Consider the following 25,463-nt stretch of genomic DNA (forward strand, 5'->3'; position numbering starts at 1 on the left):
TTAGGAATCTTGTACAATAGTCCAAAAAAATTAAAAAATCACGAAAACTCCCACCTACACAAAAATGCGAAACGAACATTAGTGAAAGCTTAAACATTATTTCGTTCTTGCCATAAATTGTATTGAATTATCTACAAAACAACAAAATTCCACAAAAACAATTCTTTCTTTTTTTCAGACAAGTTATGCGTATTTTCTTCTTTCTTCTTCTTCGCGGATGGATCACTTAGGACCACGCGTAATCAACATTTGTTGGCCTTCCTTTTCGCCCAGTATTCCTTCATAAACAACGAATGGACTAGCTTTCGTTGCGTAGACCATGTATGTCGGTTAGTTTTTCTCTCTTCTTCCTCAAAACCCCGTGTGTTTGTGATTTTTCTGATTTCATTTCTATCATGTAGATTTGGAGACCGTAATTCTCTCAGGTCTTTTTCCGTCTGTTTGTACCAGTTCGGTCTTGTAGTTTTGTTCTTTAAAAATGTATGAATTTAATGCGTTAACCTGTTTGAGTCCATTCTTTCTAAGTGCCCCATGAATTGGATTCTTCTCATACGCATTGTGTCTGTTATTTTGGAGATATTTTTATATATTTCTGCATTGGATTTTGGATAATGTACCCCATCTTTAGTTCTTGGTCCTAGGATTTTCCTCATTATCTTACGTTCTTTCACTTCTGATTCCTCTTTTAGTGTTCTGTGTTGAAGGTTTAGTGTCTCAGATGCGTAGAGAGCTTCGGGTCTAATTACTGTTGTGTAGTGTCGTATTTTGCAGTTCCACGAGAGACTCTTTTTGTTGTAAATGTTTTTTGTTAACTGAAACGCCGTCTCCATTTTCTCGACTCTTGATCTGACAGATTTCTTTTCATTACAATTTTGTGCAATCCATTCACCTAAATATTTAAATTCTTTTACTCGAGAGATGTAGTTATTACCAGTTTTGAGATCAGAAGGTGCATCTTTGACGTCAGTCATAAATTTTGTTTTTTCAAATGAAATTTGTAATCCTATTTTAGCTGCCTGTTCTTGTAATAATTATAGCTGTTTCTGTGCATCAGTAATGTCTTGTGCGATCAGTGCCATGTCATCAGCAAATGCTAAACAGTGTAATTCTATGCCCTTATGTCTTGGTCCCAGTCTGTGTGCTGTGTACTGTGTTATGCGTATTATTATTACTATTATTATTATTATTATTGACAGTTGTTAATGTGTTGATAAGCATAACAGTTATACAGCAGACGCTATCCATTTCATGCACTCTCATATTTATCTGAAATTAAAGCCCTGTGAACACACAGAATGTATGCTTACGAACCCCCCAGTGCTCGTGACAGTACGCGCGCTAGCCGACAAAGCTTCACTTTCACCCGGGCCACAGATAAAATACGTAGAGTGTACTTAACATAAAGCCCATCTGGCATCGATAGCCAGAGGTGTGTTGCTACGGCTCGCTAGTTCTGGAAATGCAAAAGTCTACCTCAGTGACGGCTCCATGTGCGCTTACATTAAAAAAAAATATTTTATTGAAAATATGTATCAGCACTGGACCTAAGCTCTCCAAGAACATTAGTTGGGCACAGGCCATCGGATCTACTAGAATGCCATACCGTGGTAAAATAAAAATCTTCTAGAGAGAACTACGAGAGAATGGGGAGCGAACAAACATTGACTGAAATAGTAGGCATATATCTAAATACTCTGCTTTCTCACACACTCTATCAACTAGCCAGGAGTCTTCTGCGATTTCCAGACAGAAATCTCCACAATATCCTTTCTTCCACGAGAGCTAGTCCTGCAAGTTCGCGCGAGAACTTGTACGAAGGTACTTGCAGAGGTACTGCTGTGAGGACTCCTTGTCTCGCACGCAGTTTTAATCGGCTCAAAAATTTCACGTCAGCGTACACTCAGCTCCAGTGAGACTTCCATTCTAGTTACAGCTGTCTGTAACCACTATATTCATTTTGAATTGCCCTTTATCGTTACAGTAATAGCTACTCAGTCATTGAACTGCAGACAACAGTAACTATGGCTACAGAGTTATGAGCTAAATTTGAAAATAAAGTCTGTGACCAGCAATGGAAAACAATTTAGTTACAGTAGGATCTAACAGGTAACTAATGTGCAATGACCTCACGGAAAGTTAAAAAAGAGAGCGGCTGACGATAAACCCGTTCCCTCGACAATTTCTCTCCTTCATACCTCCTCTGTGTTATAACAGATGACGTGTCACTGATCTCATTTGCATTAAGATTGCAGTACATGCGAGGTGCATATTTGTTTCCACCGCCATGAGTGGAATGCGTAAGTTGTAATTAATCTTCACCAACCTGCAGTCTTCTATAGTTGTTGCTCCGTGCGCAGAAAACTGGACGTAGGTTGTGAATCCGTTATCTTGAGGCTACAATAAATTCTTAGTGATGCAATGATATTGCAAAAATAATAAAATTTTCAATTTGTTTGTGCGGGATGCCATTCGTTTTTTATTAGCAGAAGACGAGAAACTGCACATCTTTATTCCATTTTATGAATCACAAATGATTTCCATTCTTCACACGTTAATAAAAATAAACAGCACAATGAACTGCGTATTTGCTTAGTTAGCATCAGATCGTTCTGATTTACACATCCGAATAACCAGATATTGCCAACGAGTCGTTAACTGATACCGACTAAGGCAGACAACATGTCCGTCTTCCGAGGCTGCAGAACCAGCTATGATCTTAGACAGCCGATCCACTTCGCACGACATTCAAGTTAGGCGCGATCCGAAGATCTTCGAAGTGCTTCGTCTACATCTACATCTACATCCACACGGATACCCTGAAAATCACGTTTAGGTACCTGGCAGAGGATTCATTATCCCAATCTCATAAACGGCGCGGAAAGAACGAACACCTATATCTTTCCGTACAAGCTCTCATTTCCTTTATTTTATCATGGTGATCGTTTCTCCCTACATAGGTCGGCTTCAACAAAATATTTTGCGCATTCGAAGTTGGTGATTGGAATTTCATGAGAAGATTCCTCCGCAACAAAAAACGCCTTTGTTTTAATGATGTCCACCCCAAATCCTGTATCATTTCAGTGACACTCCCTCCCCTATTCCGCGATAATACAAATCGTGATACCCTTCTTTGAACTTTTTCGTTATATTCCGTCAATCCTGTCTGGTAAAGATCCCACACCGCACAACATTTTCTAAAAGAGGACGCACAAGCATAGTGTAGGCGTTCTCCTTAGTAGATCTGTTACATTTTCTAACTGTCCTGCCAATAAAACGCAGTCTTTGGTTAGCCTTCCCCACAGTATTTGCTATGTGTTCCTTCCAATTTAAGTTGTTCGTAATTGTAATTCCTAGGTGTTTAGTTGAATGTACGGCGTTTGGATTTGACTGATTTATTGTGTAACCGAAGTTCAAAGGGTTTCTTTTAGCACTCATATGGAAGACCTCACACTTTTCGTTATTTAGGGTTAGCTGCCAATTTTAGCACCATACAGATATCTTTTCTAAATCGTTTTGCAGTTTGTTTTGATCTTCTGATGACTTTATTAGTCGATAAACGACAGCGTCATCTGCAAACAACCGAAGACGGCTGCTCAGATTGTCTCCCAAATCGTTTATATAGATAAGGAACAGCAAAGGCCCGATAACACGCCACAAATCGCTTATGTTTTACTCGATGACTTTCCGTCAATTAATACGAACTGTGACCTCTCTGACAGGAAATCACGAATCCAGTCACATAACTGAGAGGACATTCCATAAACACACAATTTCACTACAAGCCTCTTGTGCGATACAGTGGCTGCCTTTTGTTTAGCAACTTATTACTATTCTGCTGGTAATTAATAATGAAATGATAGCCTGCTGTTGAGAGGCACTTTTACATGAAATGCAAGTAAATACTTCTGCACGAAAGCGGCGCGTGGGTCTGTTCCTGAGATCTGCAAAATAGGCCGAGTGAAGGAAGCGAGTAGGAGCAGGTGAGGTAAAGCACTTCGGTACTGCAAGCAAAGTTAAAGCACCTTTACTAGTGTATAAACATATACAAGCACATTACTTAACTTTTGGTACAGATGAGCACGTGGGTGCGAAGCCGTTCATGTATGTAAGCTAACAGTTACTTGAAGGTACAAAGGCAAAGTCTGTAATGGCTAGCCCCCCTGTGAAGTAGAAGCTAGGTTGCTAAGTCGTCTGCTCTTGATCAACTGGGCCGAAAACAGAGCGGCGCTCGTTGAGCTCCACAGCGTCGGCTGGAGGGCGCTGTGGTCGGCGTAGTTCGTCCGCTCTCGTAGTGCCAACCTACGAGCGTACACCTACGCTGGTGCATCGGAACTATCGATACCACAAATACACCGTTTAGTTTCTCTAATATCAATAACAGAAGATTACCATTTTGGTGCGCAACTTCCGAACGCAGCAGCCAATCGCGAAGAGTGACCACAATTTAGGCGGACTTTCTCCCGATACTCGTACCGAACAAACCATCCGTCATCGCTAACTCCTGCCACATTATGTCATCTTACCTCTGCTGCCTTCGCAGCTGCTCTGAGAAGAGCTACTTGTACCTGAAATTGATGGCTGTGAAGCTGGAAATATTATGACCTTCACTCTACGATGGGATCCCTTACAGTGTTCTTTAAAATCACTTGTTCATTTGCATTCGTTGCACGAGACAGAGACAAAGATACATTCTGAAAAGCTCTGGCGAACGACACAGTGCAGTGTGTGGGACCGTCTCGCCGTAATCCGCCTCCTGGTTGTGTGTTGCAGGCGACGGTAGCTCAGGGCGGCGGCTCGCCTGCTCAGAGCGCCGCGCTGGACCACCTGCTGCAGCCGACAGTGTCCTCCACGTGCACGCAGTCGGGGCAGATCGTGTGCAACCGGGCCTGCGACCAGGTAGGGCGCCACTGGGCTCAATGTGTGCAGCCGCTTGCAGTACAACCTCTCAGGTCGAAACTCGCTTTTCCAGGCTCCCACTTGCCTCAACAGTACACACATAGGCTACAGAAGTCAGTGATCCTCTTCATTTATGTACTGATTCCATCAAACGGTCACCTGAATAGTTTCTTCCAGTTGTCCATCGACTACCTGTGTCCATCTCAGGGTGATCCAAAAGTATTCATTCTGTTTCACAAGCTTACATGTCTACGTGAATGAAGATAAATTTGCAGTCTTGTGCGTAAGTTAAAATTTACAGTTTCCTTTCCCCAACGAAGCATCAAATTTTACAAGAATATTCAGGGTAAATGGAAATACCATGTGTGTAGGGCCTCCAGTCGGGCAGACTGTTTCTATGGTGCAAGTCTTTCGAGTTGACGCCACTTCAGCGACTTGCGTGTCGATGGGGATCAAACGATAAGGACAACACAACACCCAGTCCCTGAGCGGAGAAAAATCTCCGACACAGCCGGGAATCGAACCCGGGCCGTTAGGCATGATATTCCGTCGCGCTGACCACTCAGCTAACAGGGGCGGACAATATACAGGGTGGTCCCGTAAGAGCGTGCAAAAATTTGCAGGATGTAGAGAATGCTCCTCTGAACAATTTGAAGCAGGGAACCTGGCGTTGGAGAAGCCAGCTTCAAGAGATAATAGCAGTAAACTCACACTGATGTACTTTTTTACTTACATAAGTTACAGTTAACTGCAAATGGAATCATTGACACAATGAACGTACCATCTGTACGGTACCTAGAAAGAAGATTACGGTTAATGAAGTAAAAGATCCACGCAGCGGACACCAAATGAAAAAAGCTACTCCTTATGTCTCTGATCTAGACTGCCATAAAAATGCGAAGGAACTGTTAATCAGAACTCAGGGAGAAGTTATAGTCTAATTCACAATCGATTTATTGATCTTAAACAAGACATGGCACCAAAATTATTAAAGAAACATCACACAAAAAATATTTATTTAACAGAAGCCTTACTAAAATGGGATCTATGGTGGACAAAGTGATCCGCTGGGGATCGACACACGACACTAACCAGAACACTACTCGCTCTATCTCACTTCATACACGTGAATCCAGGTTATGGCATCAAACTACGCCACCACCAAGCATCTTTATACCACCATACAAAAAAAGGAAAAATATGGTTCGAAAGAACAGGGTGCTGAGAAGTAGATATTATAGCCCTACGTCGCAGCAGCAGATACTTTACCATCCTACTGGTCAAGGCGCCACACCACGATGCGTTCGGCGATTGAAGTCATGGACGGCGGAAATCTGTTATTAAATGCGCGTTGGCGAAAAATGCAAGTACGCGGTCTCGCGTTTGGTTAATTCAGAACGCAGGTACTTCCCTAAGAGCCTCTGAAACCCCGATGGATTCCAGTGTGCAGGTGGACCCGTCTGCTGGTCTGCCAAACCAATTTCACTCCGTGCCACGACTGTGAGTGTCGGAATATACGGTTCAAATGGCTCTGAGCTTTATGGGACTTAACTTCTGAGGTCATCAGTCCGCTAGAACTTAGAACTACTTAAACCTAAATAACCTAAGGACATCACACACATCCATGTTCGAGGCAGGATTCGAACCTGCGACCGTAGCGGTTGCGCGATTCCAGACTGTAGCGCCTAGAACCGCTCGGCCACTCCGACCGGCGTGTCGGAATACGTCAAATGTTTAGAGGGCCGACTCAAGACAAATACGTACACCCACGCGTCACTCGTTGTGACCGTGATGATATAAGCAGTACCTCTGATGGTTCAGAAGGTGACTGGCACAGGCTCTAAGTGGCATACTAGCAAATACACAAGTCCCACCGTTTAGGTAGAGACTTGCAGTTCTTTACTAGCGAAGCGCCAGTACAAGAGACTTTTACCCGAGTGACGATCTCCCTGTGTTGCCTCCTCAGCTCGGTTCCAAAAACACATTTCTCTTTTTTGACTTCCCCCAATTTCGCATAAGCCAATCACCAGCTGGAGCCCCGCATTATAAGCTCGGAGAATGGTCTTTGCACTGCAAACCGATTCGACCAATCAAAGACTTTAAAGTTAATTGGCAGAAAAGAGAAAAAAATTCAGCTTCGCAGCCTCTTTCCCACCCGTTTGCTGTGTCTTTTGGTAACACAATACAGGGTGGAAGCACAGCCCTCCATAAACAGCTTGTTATCTACCCTGTTGCGTCCATTTCAAAGTTTGCAAAGAACGGCCATAAACTCGCATTGACAAAAGATGTTTTGAAACAGGGTCTGCACGTCTGGGCGCCAGTTTTCCTGTCCCATGGACATTTACAGAAGGTTTACATCTCTTTTGGCGGCTTGCTCGCTAACAAGGCCTACAAGCGCTGTCAGCGACTTTTGGCCCTAGGCCGTGTACCTGGACGTCTGCCCCTGTCCATGGCGCCAAGCTTAATGTTTTTCTGCACAATACGACCGCGGCACAGGGGCGTCTGGAAATGTCTCTTCATCGTTCTCCAGAAAAAACGCGCTTTGTCAACCCACCAACGCCATGCTTTTACTGCGGTCGTGTAAGTCGGCAGCCTGTTCCTTTGAACGCAGGTAAAGCTTACCGTATTTCTTCCCCTAGAGCACGCAAACAAGACCATAAGCTGCTGCCCACCATTTCATCACAATGTATGAAGTCAAATCGCTGTAGATCGTATTTCCTACACAGAATCAGAAGTGAGAGTGCGCTGCAATCTCTCAACCTTACAAAATGTCCTGAAACTGACGGCCATCAACCTGAATGCAAGCATGAAATCGGCGAAGAAGACTCTGGCTCGCCCTGACAAATATCCCTGGGGTGTTTCGAACCACATCAAAGGTAGCTACAACTCTAGCAACTAATTCCGTCTCTGTATCTACTGAGGTCTCATACACAAGTGGCTTTAGATACCCCCGTGGGAAATAATGAAGGGGATTCAGCTCAGGTGACTTCGCAAGCCATGGAATAGAACCTCCTCTACCAATCCAGTGACCAGGAAGTACAGCACTGAGATGGTTGCTAACATCTACACTGAAGTGAGGCGGTGCACCGTTATGTTGTATCGACATCGTCCCACGAACAGCCAAGGGTACGTTCTCCAACAATTCAGGTAGAGCTCTTTCAGTAGCGAGAGCATTGCAATGTACTTCTCTATACATAAGGCCCATGTCAGTGAGTTCTATGAACCTGCACCGATACTGCTCCATCGTACTGTACTGTAAGTCTCTGAATAGCAACGAGTAATTAATGGGTCTTTCGTTTATTCATAGTACGTTGCGTTGTGGTGTCACCGCCAGACACCACACTTGCTAGGTGGTAGCCTTTAAATCGGCCGCGGTCCGTTAGTATATGTCGGACCCGCGTGTCGCCACTATCAGTGATTGCAGACCGAGCGCGGCCACACGGCCGGTCTAGAGACACTTCCTAGCACTCGCTCCAGTTGTACAGCCGACTTTGCTAGCGATGGTTCACTGACAAATTACGCTCTCATTTGCCGAGACGATAGTTAGCATAGCCTTCAGCTACGCCATTTGCTACGACCTAGCAAGGCGCCATTACCAGTTACTATTGATGCTGTAAAACATGTACCGTCAAGAGCGATGTTCACCAATTATGGATTAAAGTTAAGTATTCCAGAAGATACGTACGTTTTTTGCTAGTCTCAATTCCTTGTCCTGTTCCAGACCTCACGCCAGCCTGCGTGAGTTTAAACGCGTGCCTTTCGGCTTCCTCATAGTGGGTTGGCTGTCTTGCCAATCCACAACATGCGTCATCCTTCAATGTAAATACAACAGAGTACAAGTAAAGTAAACAAAACCTGCATCATGATTTCCTAATAATCAGGCTCGTCCTCCTTGTTCCCTTGCAGGAAATAAAGAATGTAAATATAACTAAACATTACAGTACGCGTAAACTTGTACTCATGTTAGTTGTAAAAAAGCTGGAAAACCGTAAGGCCAGACAAAGCAATAGACAAGTTTACTTCCATATCTCCTTAAGTTGGCATCTCCGACCACAGGTTTCCCACCTCAAATTGTTCACAGGAGCATCCTCTACACCTTGTTAACTTTTTGCGCGGTCTTACGGGAACACCCTGTATACAGGGGTTGGACAAAAACATGGAAACATTGCAAGGCACTCATGCTCGAACTTAAATGCAGATACTCGTACTATCCAAGCTTACAAGTTGCGCTGCTGTATTTGACCACGGAGCAGTGTCTGTGCAGTGTCCTCTATAAGCTGCAACTGTCAGTAGTGGTCAGAACAGTGTTCGTTGTAGTTGAGAGTGCATTATGTCGCAGCCAAGTGAATTCGAACGTTGGCAAATTTGTTGTGACTTGGCAAGACAGCCAAGCCACTATGATTGGTAGCCGAAAGGCACGCGTTAAGCTCACGCAGGCTGGCGTGAGGTCTGGAACAGTTAAAGGGATTGAGACTGGCAAATAAAGTACGTAGCTGATGGAATACTTAACTTTAATCCATAATTGGTGAACATCGGTCTAACGGTGCATGCATCACAAGATAAATAGCAAATGATAATGATGCCTTGCTAGGTCGTAGCAAATGACGTAGCTGAAGGCTATGCTAACTATCGTCTCGGCAAATGAGAGCGTAATTTGTCAGTGAACCATCGCTAGCAAAGTCGGCTGTACAACTGGGGCGAGTGCTAGGAAGTCTCTCTAGATCTGCCGTGTGGCGGCGCTCGGTCTGCGATTACTAACAGTGGCGACACACGGGTCCGACGTATACTAACGGACCGCGGCCGATTTAAAGGCTACCACCTAGCAATTGTGGTGTCTGGCGGTAACACCACAAAATTCTTCGTATGTTGGGTGCCTCCGTACTCGTCGTAGTAGCCGTCTTTCGAGAGGCACATCGTCAAAAATCTTTGCCACATACAGAGAAAGAGGAAAAACGTCATGTCACAAAACGGACGAAAGTGTGTGTTGAGTCATCGCGACAAACGGTCTTTGAAGAGGATTGTGACGAAAAATAAGAGGGCGACAGCTGCAAAAGACTCAGCAGAACTGAACGCCACACTGGCGCGCCCTATCAGTACAAAAAAAAATAAAGGTGGAGTTCCATAAGCAGGAAATTGCCTGAGCAGCTGGTATTCCAAAACGACTCATCGCTGATGCAAATTCCCGTAACAGTAAAATATTGTGCCGAAGCCATAAAACCTGGACTATGGCGCAGTATAAGAAAGTCACTTGGTCTCATCAGTGTTCTTTCACACTGTTTCCATCTTCTGCCCGGGAGCTCTGTGATGATTTGTGTAGCCACATCTTGGTATTCCACGGGCCAAATGTTTAATCTCTAAAGGATTGCGTGATCATTTTGCAGATGGTACAATGTTTGTTCCCCAATCCGATGCTGTACTCCAGGACGACAGGGCCCATGTCCATCAACGCGTATCGTCCAGGACCGGTTTTGTGACCACACCATACATTTTACGTGCGTACACATCCAATCTTGTCCTACCGTTTACGATTACGTTTACCATCATTTTCAATTATCTTTCACATATTATGTCACTGCTCTACAGCAGATGAGAGGAAGTGGCGACTGAGACAATAGGAGAGACAGACCTATAATATTGTATGGACGATCTGTTGAGAGTCACAAATATGAATTTGACATAGGCCTTGTAGTCAGCGACCGAGTTATGACGCAGATGAAAGAATTGTGTGAAATTAACACGCACACGCCTTACCAACAGATATATCGGGTCGATAAAAATATGGGAAGACCAAACCACAACATATTATCCTGCCCAGTACGATTTAGGGAATCCGGCGGTATTCAAAACAGCTGCTGGTCCACTCTAAATGGACAAGTACAGGTCCTGTATGATTTTCTGCGAAAAGCTCGGAAGATCAGATAACGACGATGGAGGTGGATAGCGATCACCCTTCGTTTAAAAGTAGACCACAAAATCTCAATAATACTGAGATATGGTGACCGTGGTGGCCCGGGTAGATGAGGAAATTGGTCCTGGATGGTGTGAACTGTATCATCAGAGGCCCTGTAGCCTTGAAACACACCACCACCGTAGAGGAACACCCAAAATGGTCACACAATCATTGGCAAAAATGCGACCTGGCAGAGTAACCATTTGGCCCATGGAATACCACGCTAGGCCTGCCCAAATTTATCAGTCGTGTGACGTAAACTCGGCCAGATGTTGGAAACAGTGCGAAACAAGACTCATCCCACCAAATGACATTCTCTCATTTCTCCATAGTCCACGGTTTGTGTTTCCCTGGTATGTAATTTGGCTGACAGGTCTCTCACTGTGAATGCGTCATTACTAAAATGTCTATTTTTAGGGACAAGTTAGTTTAAAATATCGAGATTAGAGTGAACGACAATTAGATGGACAGGAACAGAGGGGTTAGCGAGGTCAAGAGCAGGACCCAGAGTTTACTTTGTGCAAATCAGATCCGAAGATATCTCAATGTTCCCTCTCTTTTCACAGATAACTGCCTGCGGTCATAACAGGCTGTTTACCATTGCACCGTTGTACCACTTACTAAAATTTATTGCCGGCCGGTGTGGTCGAGTGGTTCTAGGCGCTTCAGTCTGGAACCGTGCGACCGCTACAGTCGTAGGTTCGAATCCTGCTTCGGGCATGGATGTTTGTGATGTCCTTAGGTTAATTAGGTTTAACTAGTTCTAAGTTCTAGGGGACTGATGACCTCATATGTTAAGTCCCATAGTGCTCAGAGCCATTTGAACCATTTTGTAAAGTGAGTTATCTGCGGTCAATTGACAATCGCAATGAGAGCTGCCAGGTGAGCGTAATCACAAAGCTGTCCATGCTGCCACAGTAAGTTTTTCGGTACAGCTCGCATTATAACCATTACTCACGGCGATACAGTGAAGTCTTTTTACTATCTTCTTATCACACAGGCGGCAAGCAGCATCCTGCTGTGCAACTAAGCATGTGATTTCCGCGGCAAGCAGCATCCTGCTGTGCAACTAAGCATGTGATTTCCATGTGCCTCATCTGAAGATAACGCTGAAAGTGTTCGAAAACTAGTTTATGGGAATAAACAAGTATTGCAAAACAGTGATTGGTTGCAGGTTTCTGTATTTGCTTCCAACACAGTCACATCTCCTAAAACATCCATAATGGATAAGCTTAAATTAATATTTATATGAGGCTGCTGTACGTGGCAAGTTTATGAGGCGAAAAGAGAATGGAGAAAGAGATTTCCAGTAATGAAAAACACAAATCATGGTGGTAGTTTAAAGGTTTCTTTGAGCAGCTTATTTTCTATTGAGGGCATATTTAAACTTATCTATATAAAATAATATGAATGAACTTGGCAGTTGAATTAATCCTCGCGGGACTTACCAAATGAAACTTATCCTTACACACTTACAAATTGTGTTGTTGATTGAACAATACTGACAATTGTTGCCAAGAGAAAGTAATGTGTAAAAACTTGCTAGTTCAAGTATTAATTAGATAAGCTGAAGTCTCAGAAACAAGCATTGATACATTATGTTTTATTGTAGATAATTTATTTCTTGTTGGGACAACCCGTGCAAGCTACATGTTTGTGCCGTGAGTATTACATCAATAACTGCACAAAGGAATCATTAAGAAGGCAGACACACTCTCATATAAATTATGAAAGAAAAACAGTGAGACAATCTCCCTCTCCTCCAGACACACAGAAATGATTACAATCTTCATAAAAGATAAAATGTTACGCATCTGACTACAATAACAAAGTCTCCATTGATTTGTCTATACGCTCAAAGAAAAGTAGACGCATGCGTGTACTTGTAATTGTCTTCACAGGGCTCAACTGAGTTCTGCATCTGACTCATGCAAATTAAGTGTACTCCACGTTATCACAACTCACTGAAGTTACTCTGATAAAGCAGAAAACCACAGACGATAGTTCGCTGTTGTGGAATGTTGTAATATAAGGAGGATTCCATTAAAAAATTAAATAAATCGATTAAAGAATAATCAAGGCATGTCACATGGTTACGATGGTTACTAACAATGGATCCTGAGGATATAATATCAAGATTCCTGAAAAATCATCCATGTAGCTAAAATAAATTTTACATAACTGTTTATTTAATCAGTAGTTACAGATAAAAGCAATGATGTCACTCACCAAACAGAAAAGGTAATAGTTAACTACACAAACGTCCACTGACTAAGAAGTCATACTATAAAAATTTAAACTCTCATATAAACTACGAAAGAAAAACAGCGAGACAATCTCCCTTCACGATACACACTCTCCAGTCACATTAATATGACCACCACCTGTGTTCGATGCTAACATGCAATAACGGGTCGCAGACGGTAGGTAGCACCACCAGCAGTGGGGGGTGCATGGAGCGCAGGGGGGGGGGGGGGGGGGCACGGAAAACAGTGCACTCATAGTCGTAATGCAGAAATGGAGCAGTTTATCTGACGTCGAAAAGGGCTTGATCATTGGCTTCCGGGCCTTGATGGAATTGTTTCCGCAACCGCTAAGTTGGTAAGCTGTTCGCGTAACGCCATGGTTAAGGTATACCTGGGCTGTGGAGATGAGTACAAGCGAACAGACACGCAGGTGTTGAGTAAGTGACTGTCACGTGAACCAAGGGGCTACCAGCAGCCTCTCGTCAACGACTATTTAGCAAACATTGCTGCCCATGAGCTTGGTTAAAGCATCCATACTGACTGCAGCTCGCTGGCGACGGAGGCTGGACTTTGCACGGGAATACCGCAGCTGCCTTTCTCGATAACAGGTAGCCGTTGGCGTGTATGTCGTGAAATGTCTGAAAGAAAACACCATGCAACAATCATTGGAAGGGGCCAGGCCGGACGAGGGAGTTCTATGGTCTGAGTTGTTTTCGTGGCTTTCCGTGGATGATCTCGTCATTCTGGACGGCACTACGCATCAACACAAGTATCCGTCTATTCATGGGGACCATGTCCATCCCTGCACGCATTTGGTTTCCCTCAGCATGATAGCATCTACCAGCAGGACAATGCAATGTGTCACACACTTACAGCGTAAGTGCATGGTTCAAAGAGCACCAGGATGATTTTTCCGTACTCCCGTGGCCACCAGACTGCCTGGATTTAAGCCCAGTCTAGAACCTGTGGGACCACCTCGATCGGGCTGTTCGCTTCATGCATCCTCAAACGAGAAACCTAATGCGGCAGGCCGCGTCACTGGAGGCGCCATAGCGCCTTCTCGCTGTCGGTACCTTCAAACACCTCATTGTCTCTCTTTCTGCACGTCTCGCGCTGAAAAAGGTGGTTACTGACACCTCTGACATATGGTCACATTAAGTATCTGGACAGTGCATGTCGATTAATACTTCCAGGCGAAGATAACGGATGCTATACGACGTGAAACTAATCGGGAATACGGGTTGTTCCCGACTGTACTGAACAAAGAAATTTCGCCAAACATCCTGAGAGAAAGACGCACAATTATCCTAACAAAACATCGTCTGCAGCCAAGAGGTTGCTCTTTCCGATTTGAACGAGGCTAGTCAGACGAGATATAAATGCTGATGGACAAATACCGAATGGATACAGTGATTCATGTGGATGCCTTTGCAAAACCACTCACAGAATTTTTATGTCCTTAAGACATATAAAATCGGAATCGTGCGGGAAAAAAGTCACTAGAAAAACAAATCAGTTAGGAGCAATAGTAAAATTAGTTCCTGCAACCGACTTCACATACAGTACATGGCTAGATCTGATCAAAGAAAACTGCAGACAGGGCGACGAGGTCTGCATGCTTCATCTCCACATACTGCACTGTCAGCTCTAACATAACTCCTACACTCACGGGTCCCGCTACCACTCAGCGGCCGCAAAGAAAACACTCCCATAGCCTGTCCACGTGTCGGCTCAAAAATCAAAGTGCAAGGAAAACGAGAATCGGCTATTCCGCGCATGCTACACGTCAGTAGCGGCGTTCTCGAAATAACCGTCCCGTTGTTACGGTACGAGGCTAGCAGCCATGTTTAGTCGTCTATACAGGTTGGTGGGATTTGCTTGAAAATATCACCAATGACGTAGACCTCAAGTATTCCAGCTCGTCCATTTGCAAAGAAACAGGAAGCAGAAGAAAGAAAAACTACTCACATACAATGCGGTGCCGATTCTGAAATTGCATGATAGTTCCATAACTGTATTTTTCTTCGTTTCTTATTGTCTTCCAGTTGCTATTTTTCAGTTTGGTAGTAGATCTGAAGTAACATCTCGCAGACACTATGACATTCATTCAAATATATACCACTGATGCATGTAGAATTTACATAGTAGGGAACAGCCAAGGCTAAATACACTCCTGGAAATTGAAATAAGAACACCGTGAATTCATTGTCCCAGGAAGGGGAAACTTTATTGACACATTCCTGGGGTCAGATACATCACATGATCACACTGACAGAACCACAGGCACATAGACACAGGCGACAGAGCATGCACAATGTCGGCACTAGTACAGTGTATATCCACCTTTCGCAGCAATGCAGGCTGCTATTCTCCCATGGAGACGATCGTAGAGATGCTGGATGTAGTCCTGTGGAACGGCTTGCCATGCCATTTCCACCTGGCGCCTCAGTTGGACCAGCGTTCGTGCTGGACGTGCAGACCGCGTGAGACGACGCTTCATCCAGTCCCAAACATGCTCAATGGGGGACAGATCCGGAGATCTTGCTGGCCAGGGTAGTTGACTTACACCTTCTAGAGCACGTTGAGTGGCACGGGATACATGCGGACGTGCATTGTCCTGTTGGAACAGCAAGTTCCCTTGCCGGTCTAGGAATGGTAGAACGATGGGTTCGATGACGGTTTGGATGTACCGTGCACTATTCAGTGTCCCCTCGACGATCACCAGTGGTGTACGGCCAGTGTAGGAGATCGCTCCCCACACCATGATGCCGGGTGTTGGCCCTGTGTGCCTCGGTCGTATGCAGTCCTGATTGTGGCGCTCACCTGCACGGCGCCAAACACGCATACGACCATCATTGGCACCAAGGCAGAAGCGACTCTCATCGCTGAAGACGACACGTCTCCATTCGTCCCTCCATTCACGCCTGTCGCGACACCACTGAAGGCGGGCTGCACGATGTTGGGGCGTGAGCGGAAGACGGCCTAACGGTGTGCGGGACCGTAGCCCAGCTTCATGGAGACGGTTGCGAATGGTCCTCGCCGATACCCCAGGAGCAACAGTGTCCCTAATTTGCTGGGAAGTGGCGGTGCGGTCCCCTACGGCACTGCGTAGGATCCTACGGTCTTGGCGTGCATCCGTGCGTCGCTGAGGTCCGGTCCCAGGTCGACGGGCACGTGCACCTTCCGCCGACCACTGGCGACAACATCGATGTACTGTGGAGACCTCACGCCCCACGTGTTGAGCAATACGGCGGTACGTCCACCCGGCCTCCCGCATGCCCACTATACGCCCTCGCTCAAAGTCCGTCAACTGCACATACGGTTCACGTCCACGCTGTCACGGCATGCTACCAGTGTTAAAGACTGCGATGGAGCTCCGTATGCCACGGCAAACTGGCTGACACTGACGGCGGCGGTGCACGAATGCTGCGCAGCTAGCGCCATTCGACGGCCAACACCGCGGTTCCTGGTGTGTCCGCTGTGCCGTGCGTGTGATCATTGCTTGTAGAGCCCTCTCGCAGTGTCCGGAGCAAGTATGGTGGGTCTGACACAGCGGTGTCAATGTGTTCTTTTTTCCATTTCCAGGAGTGTAGTTGTATTATAACACAGAATAATTAAGAATAATTATGTAGCATGTTGATATTGTGTTTGTTGTTTGGTTCTACAGTAACGAAGTTTACTGTGTGAGTATTCACAAACAGTTAATATCATTCTTGATGCGCATCTTCATATTTTAGAGGCGCAAACACTGATGCATAAAATTTCGGGCGAGCAGCCGCATAAATTCGACTTCTTCTTCTAATATTTCGGCTGAATACCGTCCAGCCGTCTTCAGAGTGAGCCGAAGTGACTGATGCTCCAGCACTTGCTCCGTCCATATAAACCCGTGGACCACACCACTGCGCATGCGGCCACAGATACACAAGGCACCAGAGACGAGTATCATGATAAAATGAACAGTTTACTGAGTGACAGCACGTGCCGGTAGTTCAGCAAAGACCCCATCAAACAGGTGATAAGGAAGACTGCTTCGCTTCTGAATGCCTTCCCCCTTCCCTTCCACCGGAAGTTGTGCGAAGATTGAAACCATGTGGTGCGGTGCCTCCAAGGTTTTATGGACTTCCAAAGACCCACAGGAATGGCGTTCCTCTGCGTCCGATAGTGAGTAATATCGGCTCTCCAACCTATGATTGTGCCAAACACTTAGCATCGTTATTAAGGCCTCTGGTGGGAAAATTCGCTCATCATATACGTCATTTTGTGCACTTCATCGGCAAACTGAAATCATTCAAACTGAACAATTCTGCTATGTTAGTCAGTTTCGCTGTAGTGTCGTTGTTCACAAAGGTTCCACTTTCGGCATCATTGTTTCTCATTGGAAAAAGTTTTCATAAAGAGATTTCAGCTATGTTTGAACAATTTTTGACATCGACATATTTTTTATTCAATAACGAATTTTATGAACAAATTGACGGTGTCGCCGTGGGCAGTCCCTTGTCGCCTTTGGTGGCCAACTTTTTTGTGGAGGACTTCGAGGTGAAGGAGCTGGAATCTGTTAGCTTGAGGCAGACAGTGTTTTGGAAGAATGTTGACGACACGTTTCTAGTGTGGCCCCACCATGGTGATGACAAGCTAAACGAATTTTTAGATCATCTGAATTCCATCCACAGACAGATTCAGTTCACGATAGAAATCGAAGAACATGGATGCATTCCAGTTTTGGATGTGTTGGTACGGCGCAAAGATGATGGCACTTTGGGACACGCAGTATATCGAGAACCGAGCCATACGGATTTATATTTCCTCGCAAATAGCTGCCACCATCCTTCACAGACGATGAGTGTACTCAGAACTCTAGCACACGGAGCACACGTCATTGCTGACGAGAGAGTGTGGAGAACGAGCTTCTATACCTGAGAAGAGTTTTTGAAGCCAACGTGTACTCTCCGCAGCAGATATGTAAGGCGCTACAAATGAAATCAACTATGGGTATAAGAAAAGCAGAAAACCACAAGGTAAGTTTTAAATCGATGGATTTTCTGCCATAGATGAGAAGCCTATCGTCAAAAATAGGACGGATCTTCAATAAGCATAAACTGAAAGTGATTTTTCGCCCTCCGCCAAAGACAGCAGCACTCCCTGGTTCCATTAAAGATGATTTGGTGCTTCGGAAGCCCCTGTGGATGCGGCCGTTCATACATCGGACAGACGACACGTACAGTCCAGGAGAGAAGCACGGAGCACCGCAGGTACACCCGGCTCTTACAACCTAATAAATCTGCGGTGGCAGAGTACTGTGTTGACATTTAGCCTCGACTTCATCTTTTTGCGACTCAGTAGTGAAGGAAGCATTGAAATTCGGTTGGCAACGATTTTAATTAACATAAATAGCGGCTTCAACTTCGATAAATCATGGAATCAGGCAATTTCTGTAATAAAATCACAAAGACATCGCGACAGTGCAAGCTAGCAGTGATACGTGGATATCACCGTGTGGATCGACTGCGCAGTCATAGATCTATTTCCATACATATGCCATACCTCTACGCCGCAGATTTACGTCTCTGGCGCCTTCGGCTCGCTCTGAAGATGGCTGGACGGAATTCAGCCGAAACATTAGAAGAAGAAGTCGAATTTATGCGGCTGCACGCCCGAAATTTTATGGATCAATACCATTCTTTCTTCTCAATAACTGTCAACGATTTTTGATTGTCACACATTACATGCTCACTCACACACATGTTCCTAAGCGACCACGTAAATCTAACATATGGTCGCGTAATTTCACCTGCGGAAATGCATCTAACTGTCGATATTTTGGTGAGTAAAGATGTTCACATGGAAGTTCACACGGTTGGCGAGGAATACTGAGATCTGATCTTGCTGTCACTGCACTGTGTCCAGTCTAGAGTTCCGTCCTGAATGTCACGCCACTCGTCAATGAAATTATTAATAATACAAGTACTATATGAGTGATGACTCACTGTAATATAGCAGTTTTTGGAAATAAAATATAACTGGAGGATGTCTGTAAAATATTTGTGATGTGTACTTGCGCCGTTTCTCCCAGTGGTCACTAAATTCCGCAATAATGTTGCCTTTCATGCAAAGTGAATAAATCCTAAAGAACAAATATTACGCAGTCTGGTTATTCTCAGGTATGGTTCGCCACAGACACACATACCTAAACGAAAACGGAATACTATTTGGCAACAAGAATGTTTTACTATTTCTCATTTATTAATTTGCTTTTTACTGGACCCTAGTTTGAATCCCAGAAACATCATTCATTCACATACTTGCCATAATTCATTGTTGTCACTTGGTAATGGCACGCTTTTACAAAGTATAGTATCAGAATGGCGAGGTATTAGCTTTCCTAAAGATCTCGATGCAAACTTAGCTTCTGTAATCAGGAAGTAATTTACTAACACAAGGAGCAAGCTAGTTATCTGAATAACCACAAATAGCAAAAGGGGTTCTGACTAAACTATCCATTGAATTAAAGGATGAGAATATTTATTTACTTACTTCCGCATGAAACATTGGTGCAAGCGTTCATGGCTATTGACTAGTGCCGGCTGGTGTGGCCGTGCGATTCTTTTAGTTAGGTTTAAGTAGTTCTAAGTTCTAGGGGACTGATGACCACAGATGTTGAGTCCCATAGCGCTCAGAGCCATTTGAACCATTATTGACTAGTCCCGTCTTGAAAGAATGTGAACGACATTTAATTAAACTTCTCAAAGGAATCAATTTGAAGTAAAGGTATAATGTTTCATTTAAGCTTGTGATTATTATTATTTGATCTCCGGAATACAAAGGCTTTACAAAGGACAAAGCCGTTAAAGATACATGAGGCCTGTGACGCCCCCTGTACGGTCACATGAAGGCTAGGTCCATAAAGTACATTTGAAAAGCATATAGGATGCAAAATCTATTTTGTGAATGAAATACCATCTTATTAAATCCGATCGTGAAATGACAGTTGTAATTCAGCTGGTGCTATAATGTTAGGCTTTACCCGTGGATATGCAGGGTGGTCCATTGATAGTGACCGGGCCAAATATCTCACGAAATAAGAATCAAACGAAAAAACTACAAAGAACGAAACTTATCTAGCTTGAAGGGGGAAACCAGATGGCGCTATGGTTGGCCCGCTAGATGGCGCTGCCGTAGGTCAAAACTCCGTTTTTTAAAAAGGGAACCCCCATTTCTATTACATATTCGTGTAGTACGTAAATAAATATGAATGTTTTATTTGGACCACTTTTTTCGCTTTGTGGTAGATGGCGCTGTAGTAGTCACAATCGTATAAGTGCGTGGTATCACGTAACATTCCGCCAGTGCGGACGGTATTTGCTTCGTGATACATTAGCCGTGTTAAAATGGACCGTTTACCAGTTGCGGAAAAGGTCGATATCGATGTATGGCTATTGTGATCAAAATGCCCAACGGGCGTGTGCTATGTATGCTGCTCGGTATCCTGGACGAAATCATCCAAGTGACTGGACCGCTCGCCGGATAGTTACGTTATTTAAGGAAACAGGAAGTGTTCAGCCACATGCGAAACGTCAACCACGACCTGCAACAAATGGTGATGCCCAAGTAGGTGTTTTAGCTGCTGTCGCGGCTAATCCGCACATCAGTAGCAGACAAATTGCGCGAGAATCGAGAATCTCAAAAACGTCGGTGTTGAGAATGGTACATCAACATCGATTGCACCCGTACCATATTTCTATGCTCCAGGAATTGCATGGCGACGACTTTGAACGTCGTGTACAGTTCTGCCACTGGGCACAAGAGAAATTACGGGATGATGACAGAGTATATGCACACGTTCTCTTTAGCGACGAAGCGTCATTCACCAACAGCGGTAACGTAAACCGGCATAATATGCCCTACTGGGCAACGGAAAATCCACGACGGCTGCGACAAGTGGAACATCAGCAACCTTGGCGGGTCAATGTATGGTGCGGAATCATGGGAGGAAGGGTAATTGGCCCCCATTTTATCGATGGAAATCTAAGTGATGCAATGTATGCTGATTTCCTACGTAATGTTCTACCGATATTACTACAAGATGTTTCACTGCATACCAGAATGGCAATGTACTTCCAACATGATGGATGTTCGGCACATAGCTCGCGTGCGTTTGAAACGGTATTGAATAGCATATTTCATGACAGGTGGATTGGTCGTCGATGTACCATACCATGGCCCGCACGTTCACCGGATCTGACGTCCCCGGATTTCTTTCTGTGGGGGAAGTTGAAGAATATTTGCTATCGTGATCCACCCACAACGCCTGACAACATGCGTCAGCGCATTGTCAATACACGTGCGAACATTACGGAAGGCGAACTACGCGATGTTGAGCAGACTGTCGTTACACGTATTGCCAAATGCATTGAGGTTGACGGATATAATTTTGAGCATTTATTGCATTAATGTGGTATTTACAGGTAATCACCTGTAACAGCATGCGTTCTCAGAAATGATACGTTCACAAAGCTACATGTATCACATTGGAACAACCGAAATAAAATGTTCAAAGATTTAAATTAAAAAACCTACCTGTTACCAACTGTTTGTCTAAAATTGTGAGGCATATGTTTGTGACAATTGCAGCGCCGTCTATCACAAAGCGAAAACAAAGGTCCAACTAACACCGTCATATTTCTTTACGTACTACACGAATATGTAATAAAAATGGGGGTTCCTATTTTAAAAAATGCAGTTGATTTCCGTTTCACCTATGGCAGCACCATCTAGCGTGCCAACCATAGTGCCATCTTGTTTCCCCCTTCAAGCTAGACAAGTTTCGTTCTTTGTAGTTTTTTTCGTTTGACGCTTATTTCGTGAGATATTTGGCCCATCCTGTATATTTCCTTCCACGGCACTAACTGTATAAATGTCCATCCAAATCGTAACTGTGAATGAGTGTAGCACACACACACACACACACACACACACGCACACACACATGTTATAACGTTCGCTTGTAAACATTATCACTCCGGAAGGTCCGAGGTCGCATACGATCAGAAAACTTGTCTGATTCCTGTGTCTTTTATTAACGTTGCCACCCCTTTTGCTTTCTGTTTTAACTTTCCGCATTTTTCCGCCATTTTACACTTGACGTCACCATTTTATCGCTTGTTTTTCTTGTTTCTTTTCTTCTTCCGTTCTTTAAAATAAAAGTCTGTAGGCTGTAGAGCAGCGTACTAAGCTGCTGTCAGCCCGCCCCCTTTGGGAGGAATTGAAAATCAATAAAGGAAAAAAAAAACATTATCACTCCGTGTTGTAATGTACTCCTGTTCAAACAACAATTTATTTCCCTATTTTCGAGATTAACAATTTTGTATCGCATCTGCAGATGTCACATAGCATTCACTGAGTAAAGTAGTGTTGCAGAATGCACACAGTCGGAATAAGATTTCAGTTCCCATGAGCCGGCGGGCCAAATGGCGTTGCCAGTCCACGATTCTGTGAGGCGCAGTGGGTAGACGCGAGAACCTCCGTTACGTCAGCTGCGAGGTACGCAGACAAAGCAGAGTTACTCTTGAGAGAAGCAAGTTATCTTGCTTCATACATACTCGCTAACAAAAGTCGCTTTTTCCAGTTCGGATACTAGGAGAAGCCTACAGATCGTAAGTACTTTCTTACAAAAATAGTACGTCAGAAATCGATCATCTTAAAAAATAAATGATTAATTTTCAAACCAACGAAATTGTACGGATGGCTACGAAGTATACCGAGTGTAAGTACGACGAACAGGCTGCTCGCCATAGTCGCCAGTCGTCGATAGAATGTTATTCCGAATAATACAGCTTCCGCTTCATCAGTTAGAATCATAGGAAGTAGAATTGTACTTTACAGAGAAAGGGGCTGATACTGCTTCTGCGAGTGACCAACTTCGAGAGCTATTCGGCAAAACAGGTAGAAAGAATCCTACACAACAGTCCTCGGACTTACTCGAATGTAAAAATGCGACGGGTACGCCTCTTATACAATCCTCTATGGATTGACTGGCTAAACTGAGATATTTCTGGAGATTTGGTACAAGTGCGGGGTTTTCAAAGTCCAACAATCAGTACGGACTTGTTTTTCAAACCCATAATTAGGCCTTAATGTCTTCTACTGTACCTCTTCATGCCTCTGGCGCACTCTGCCATCAATCAATGCAATAAGAGACTCTCTCGACGCAACCATATTTCCCCTGTCGTCATCTCCTTGTTCCTCTGATTTTACGTCAATCTGAATTCCACTGGCCATAGCATTCATAATACATAAAAATAACTTGTACAAAATATTCGGCGGCCGGAAAGACCGAGCGGTTCTAGGCGCTACAGTCTGGAACCGCGCTACCGCTACGGTCGCAGGTTCCAATCCTGCCTCGGGCATGGATGTGTGTGATGTCCTTAGGTTAGTTAGGTTTAAGTAGTACTAAGCTCTAGGGGACTGATGACTTCAGAAGTCAAGTCCCATAGTGCTCAGAGCCATTTGAACCATTTGAACAAAATATTCACATACATAAAAAATTTGCGTATGTCAGCTACCGTAAATACAAAGGGAGATGAGAAAGTTTCCGTTCGAAGGCCGTAGAGTCCAGAATCGGTATGTCAAAAAAAATGGTTCAAATGGCTCTGAGCACTATGGGACTCAACTGCTGAGGTCATTAGTCCCCTAGAACTTAGAACGAGTTAAACCTAACTAACCTAAGGACATCACAAACATCCATGCCCGAGGCAGGATTCGAACCTGCGACCGTAGCGGTCTTGCGGTTCCAGACTGCAGCGCCTTTAACCGCACGGCCACTTCGGCCGGCTCGGTATGTCAATCAGGCCAAATCGCCATGAGCACACAGACAACTGTCCCACCGACGTACCATATTAGAGGTACTCGTTTGGAAAAGCACTGTGTCCTGCTCCGTAAAGAAGTTTGTTACTGCCTGTTTAACATCTTCGTCCGACAGGAATAGTCGACCCTTCAAGGCCTTTTTTTAAGGCACTCAACGTGTGATAATCTCACGGGGAGTGCCGCACGACGTTTGCGATGTAGGTACGTTACGGCAGGTTGAAAAAGAGATAATTACAATGAGAGAGAATTGTGTGTGTGTAATAAACCTCTAGCCTCCAACATTTCTCTCCTTCATACCTCCTCTGTGTTACCACAGATAACGTGTCACTAATGTCATTTGTACTAAGATTGCAGTATACGTGAGGTGACTATTTGCTTCCACTGCTGTGAGTGGAATGCCTAAGTTCTAATTAATGTTCACTAACCGGTAGTCTTCCATAGCGGTTGTCCCCTGTGCAGAAAACAGCACTTAAGTCGTCATGTCGTTACCTTGAGGCTGTAATAAACTCTTCGCGAGGAACTGATGTTACATAAATAATTAAATCTTTGTCTATACGAGACGCCACTCGCTTTTTTTGTTAGCAGAACGCGAGAAACGGCATAGTTATAATCCACTTTATGAATCACAAATAATCTCCATTCTTCACATTTCCATAGAAAATAAATTAACGAACAGCTTATCTGCGTAGTTACTATCATATCCTTTTCAGTTACATATCCACATAACCAGAGATTGCTAATTAAGTTCTTAACCAATACCGACCGCGGCAGACAATATGCTGTTTTCCGAGACTGTCGAACCAGTTCCGATCTTACAGCCGAACCACTTCGTCCGCCATCCAAGTAAGGCACGATCCTAAGATCTTCGAAGTGCTTCGTCTGCCGTTCGGTCTAGCAACTGTTTACTATTCTGCCGGTAATCAGCACTCTTGAAATAATGGAATGACAGCCTGCTATTGAGAGATGCTTTTACATGAAACGCAAGTACATACACTGTTTAGTGTTTCTAATATTAATAACAGAAGACTATAATTTTGGCGCGCAACTTCGGAACGCAGCAGCCAGTCGCGGAGAATGACCACAATTTAGACGGTCTTTCTCATGGTACCCGTACCGAACAAACCAACAGTCATCAGTACCTCACACCACACTACGTCTTCTTCCAACTGCTGCCTTTTCAACTGTTCTAAGAGCTTCTAGCTACAAAGCCTGAAATGATACAACGTGTGTTATCATGAATCGGCAGCATCCCTTGGCGCACTATCCCACACCTGTGGTTTTCGACTGATACACGTTCTTCAGTCTCCGTTGGATGTCTACCGGTGTTGTTCCTTCGCCATCCAAGAAAAGTACAACACATTAATCCTGTTTGGAAGCATTTGGTAATAATGTCACCATAGTTCATATTTCAGCTTTTACCCCGCACGCATCGGAAGGACACGAATGCCGACTAATCCCTTGCATACAAGTCGGTGCTTATATACCTGAATCAGTGCCACACTACGCTGCAC

General features: G+C 44.4%; 1 protein-coding gene across 1 annotated transcript in view; it reads left to right on the forward strand.

Moving 5' to 3' along the window:
• LOC124777487 overlaps positions 1 to 25,463 on the forward strand; it is a 59,898-nt gene that overhangs the window by 13,509 nt on the left and 20,926 nt on the right. The window contains exon 2 of the mRNA XM_047252960.1: positions 4,771 to 4,896. Within this exon, the coding sequence (XP_047108916.1) occupies positions 4,771 to 4,896 (126 nt within the window). The remainder of the gene's footprint in view (positions 1 to 4,770; positions 4,897 to 25,463) is intronic.

The sequence above is a fragment of the Schistocerca piceifrons genome, chromosome 1 (genome assembly GCF_021461385.2).
Source record: "Schistocerca piceifrons isolate TAMUIC-IGC-003096 chromosome 1, iqSchPice1.1, whole genome shotgun sequence".
NCBI classification, from domain to species: domain Eukaryota; kingdom Metazoa; phylum Arthropoda; class Insecta; order Orthoptera; family Acrididae; genus Schistocerca; species Schistocerca piceifrons.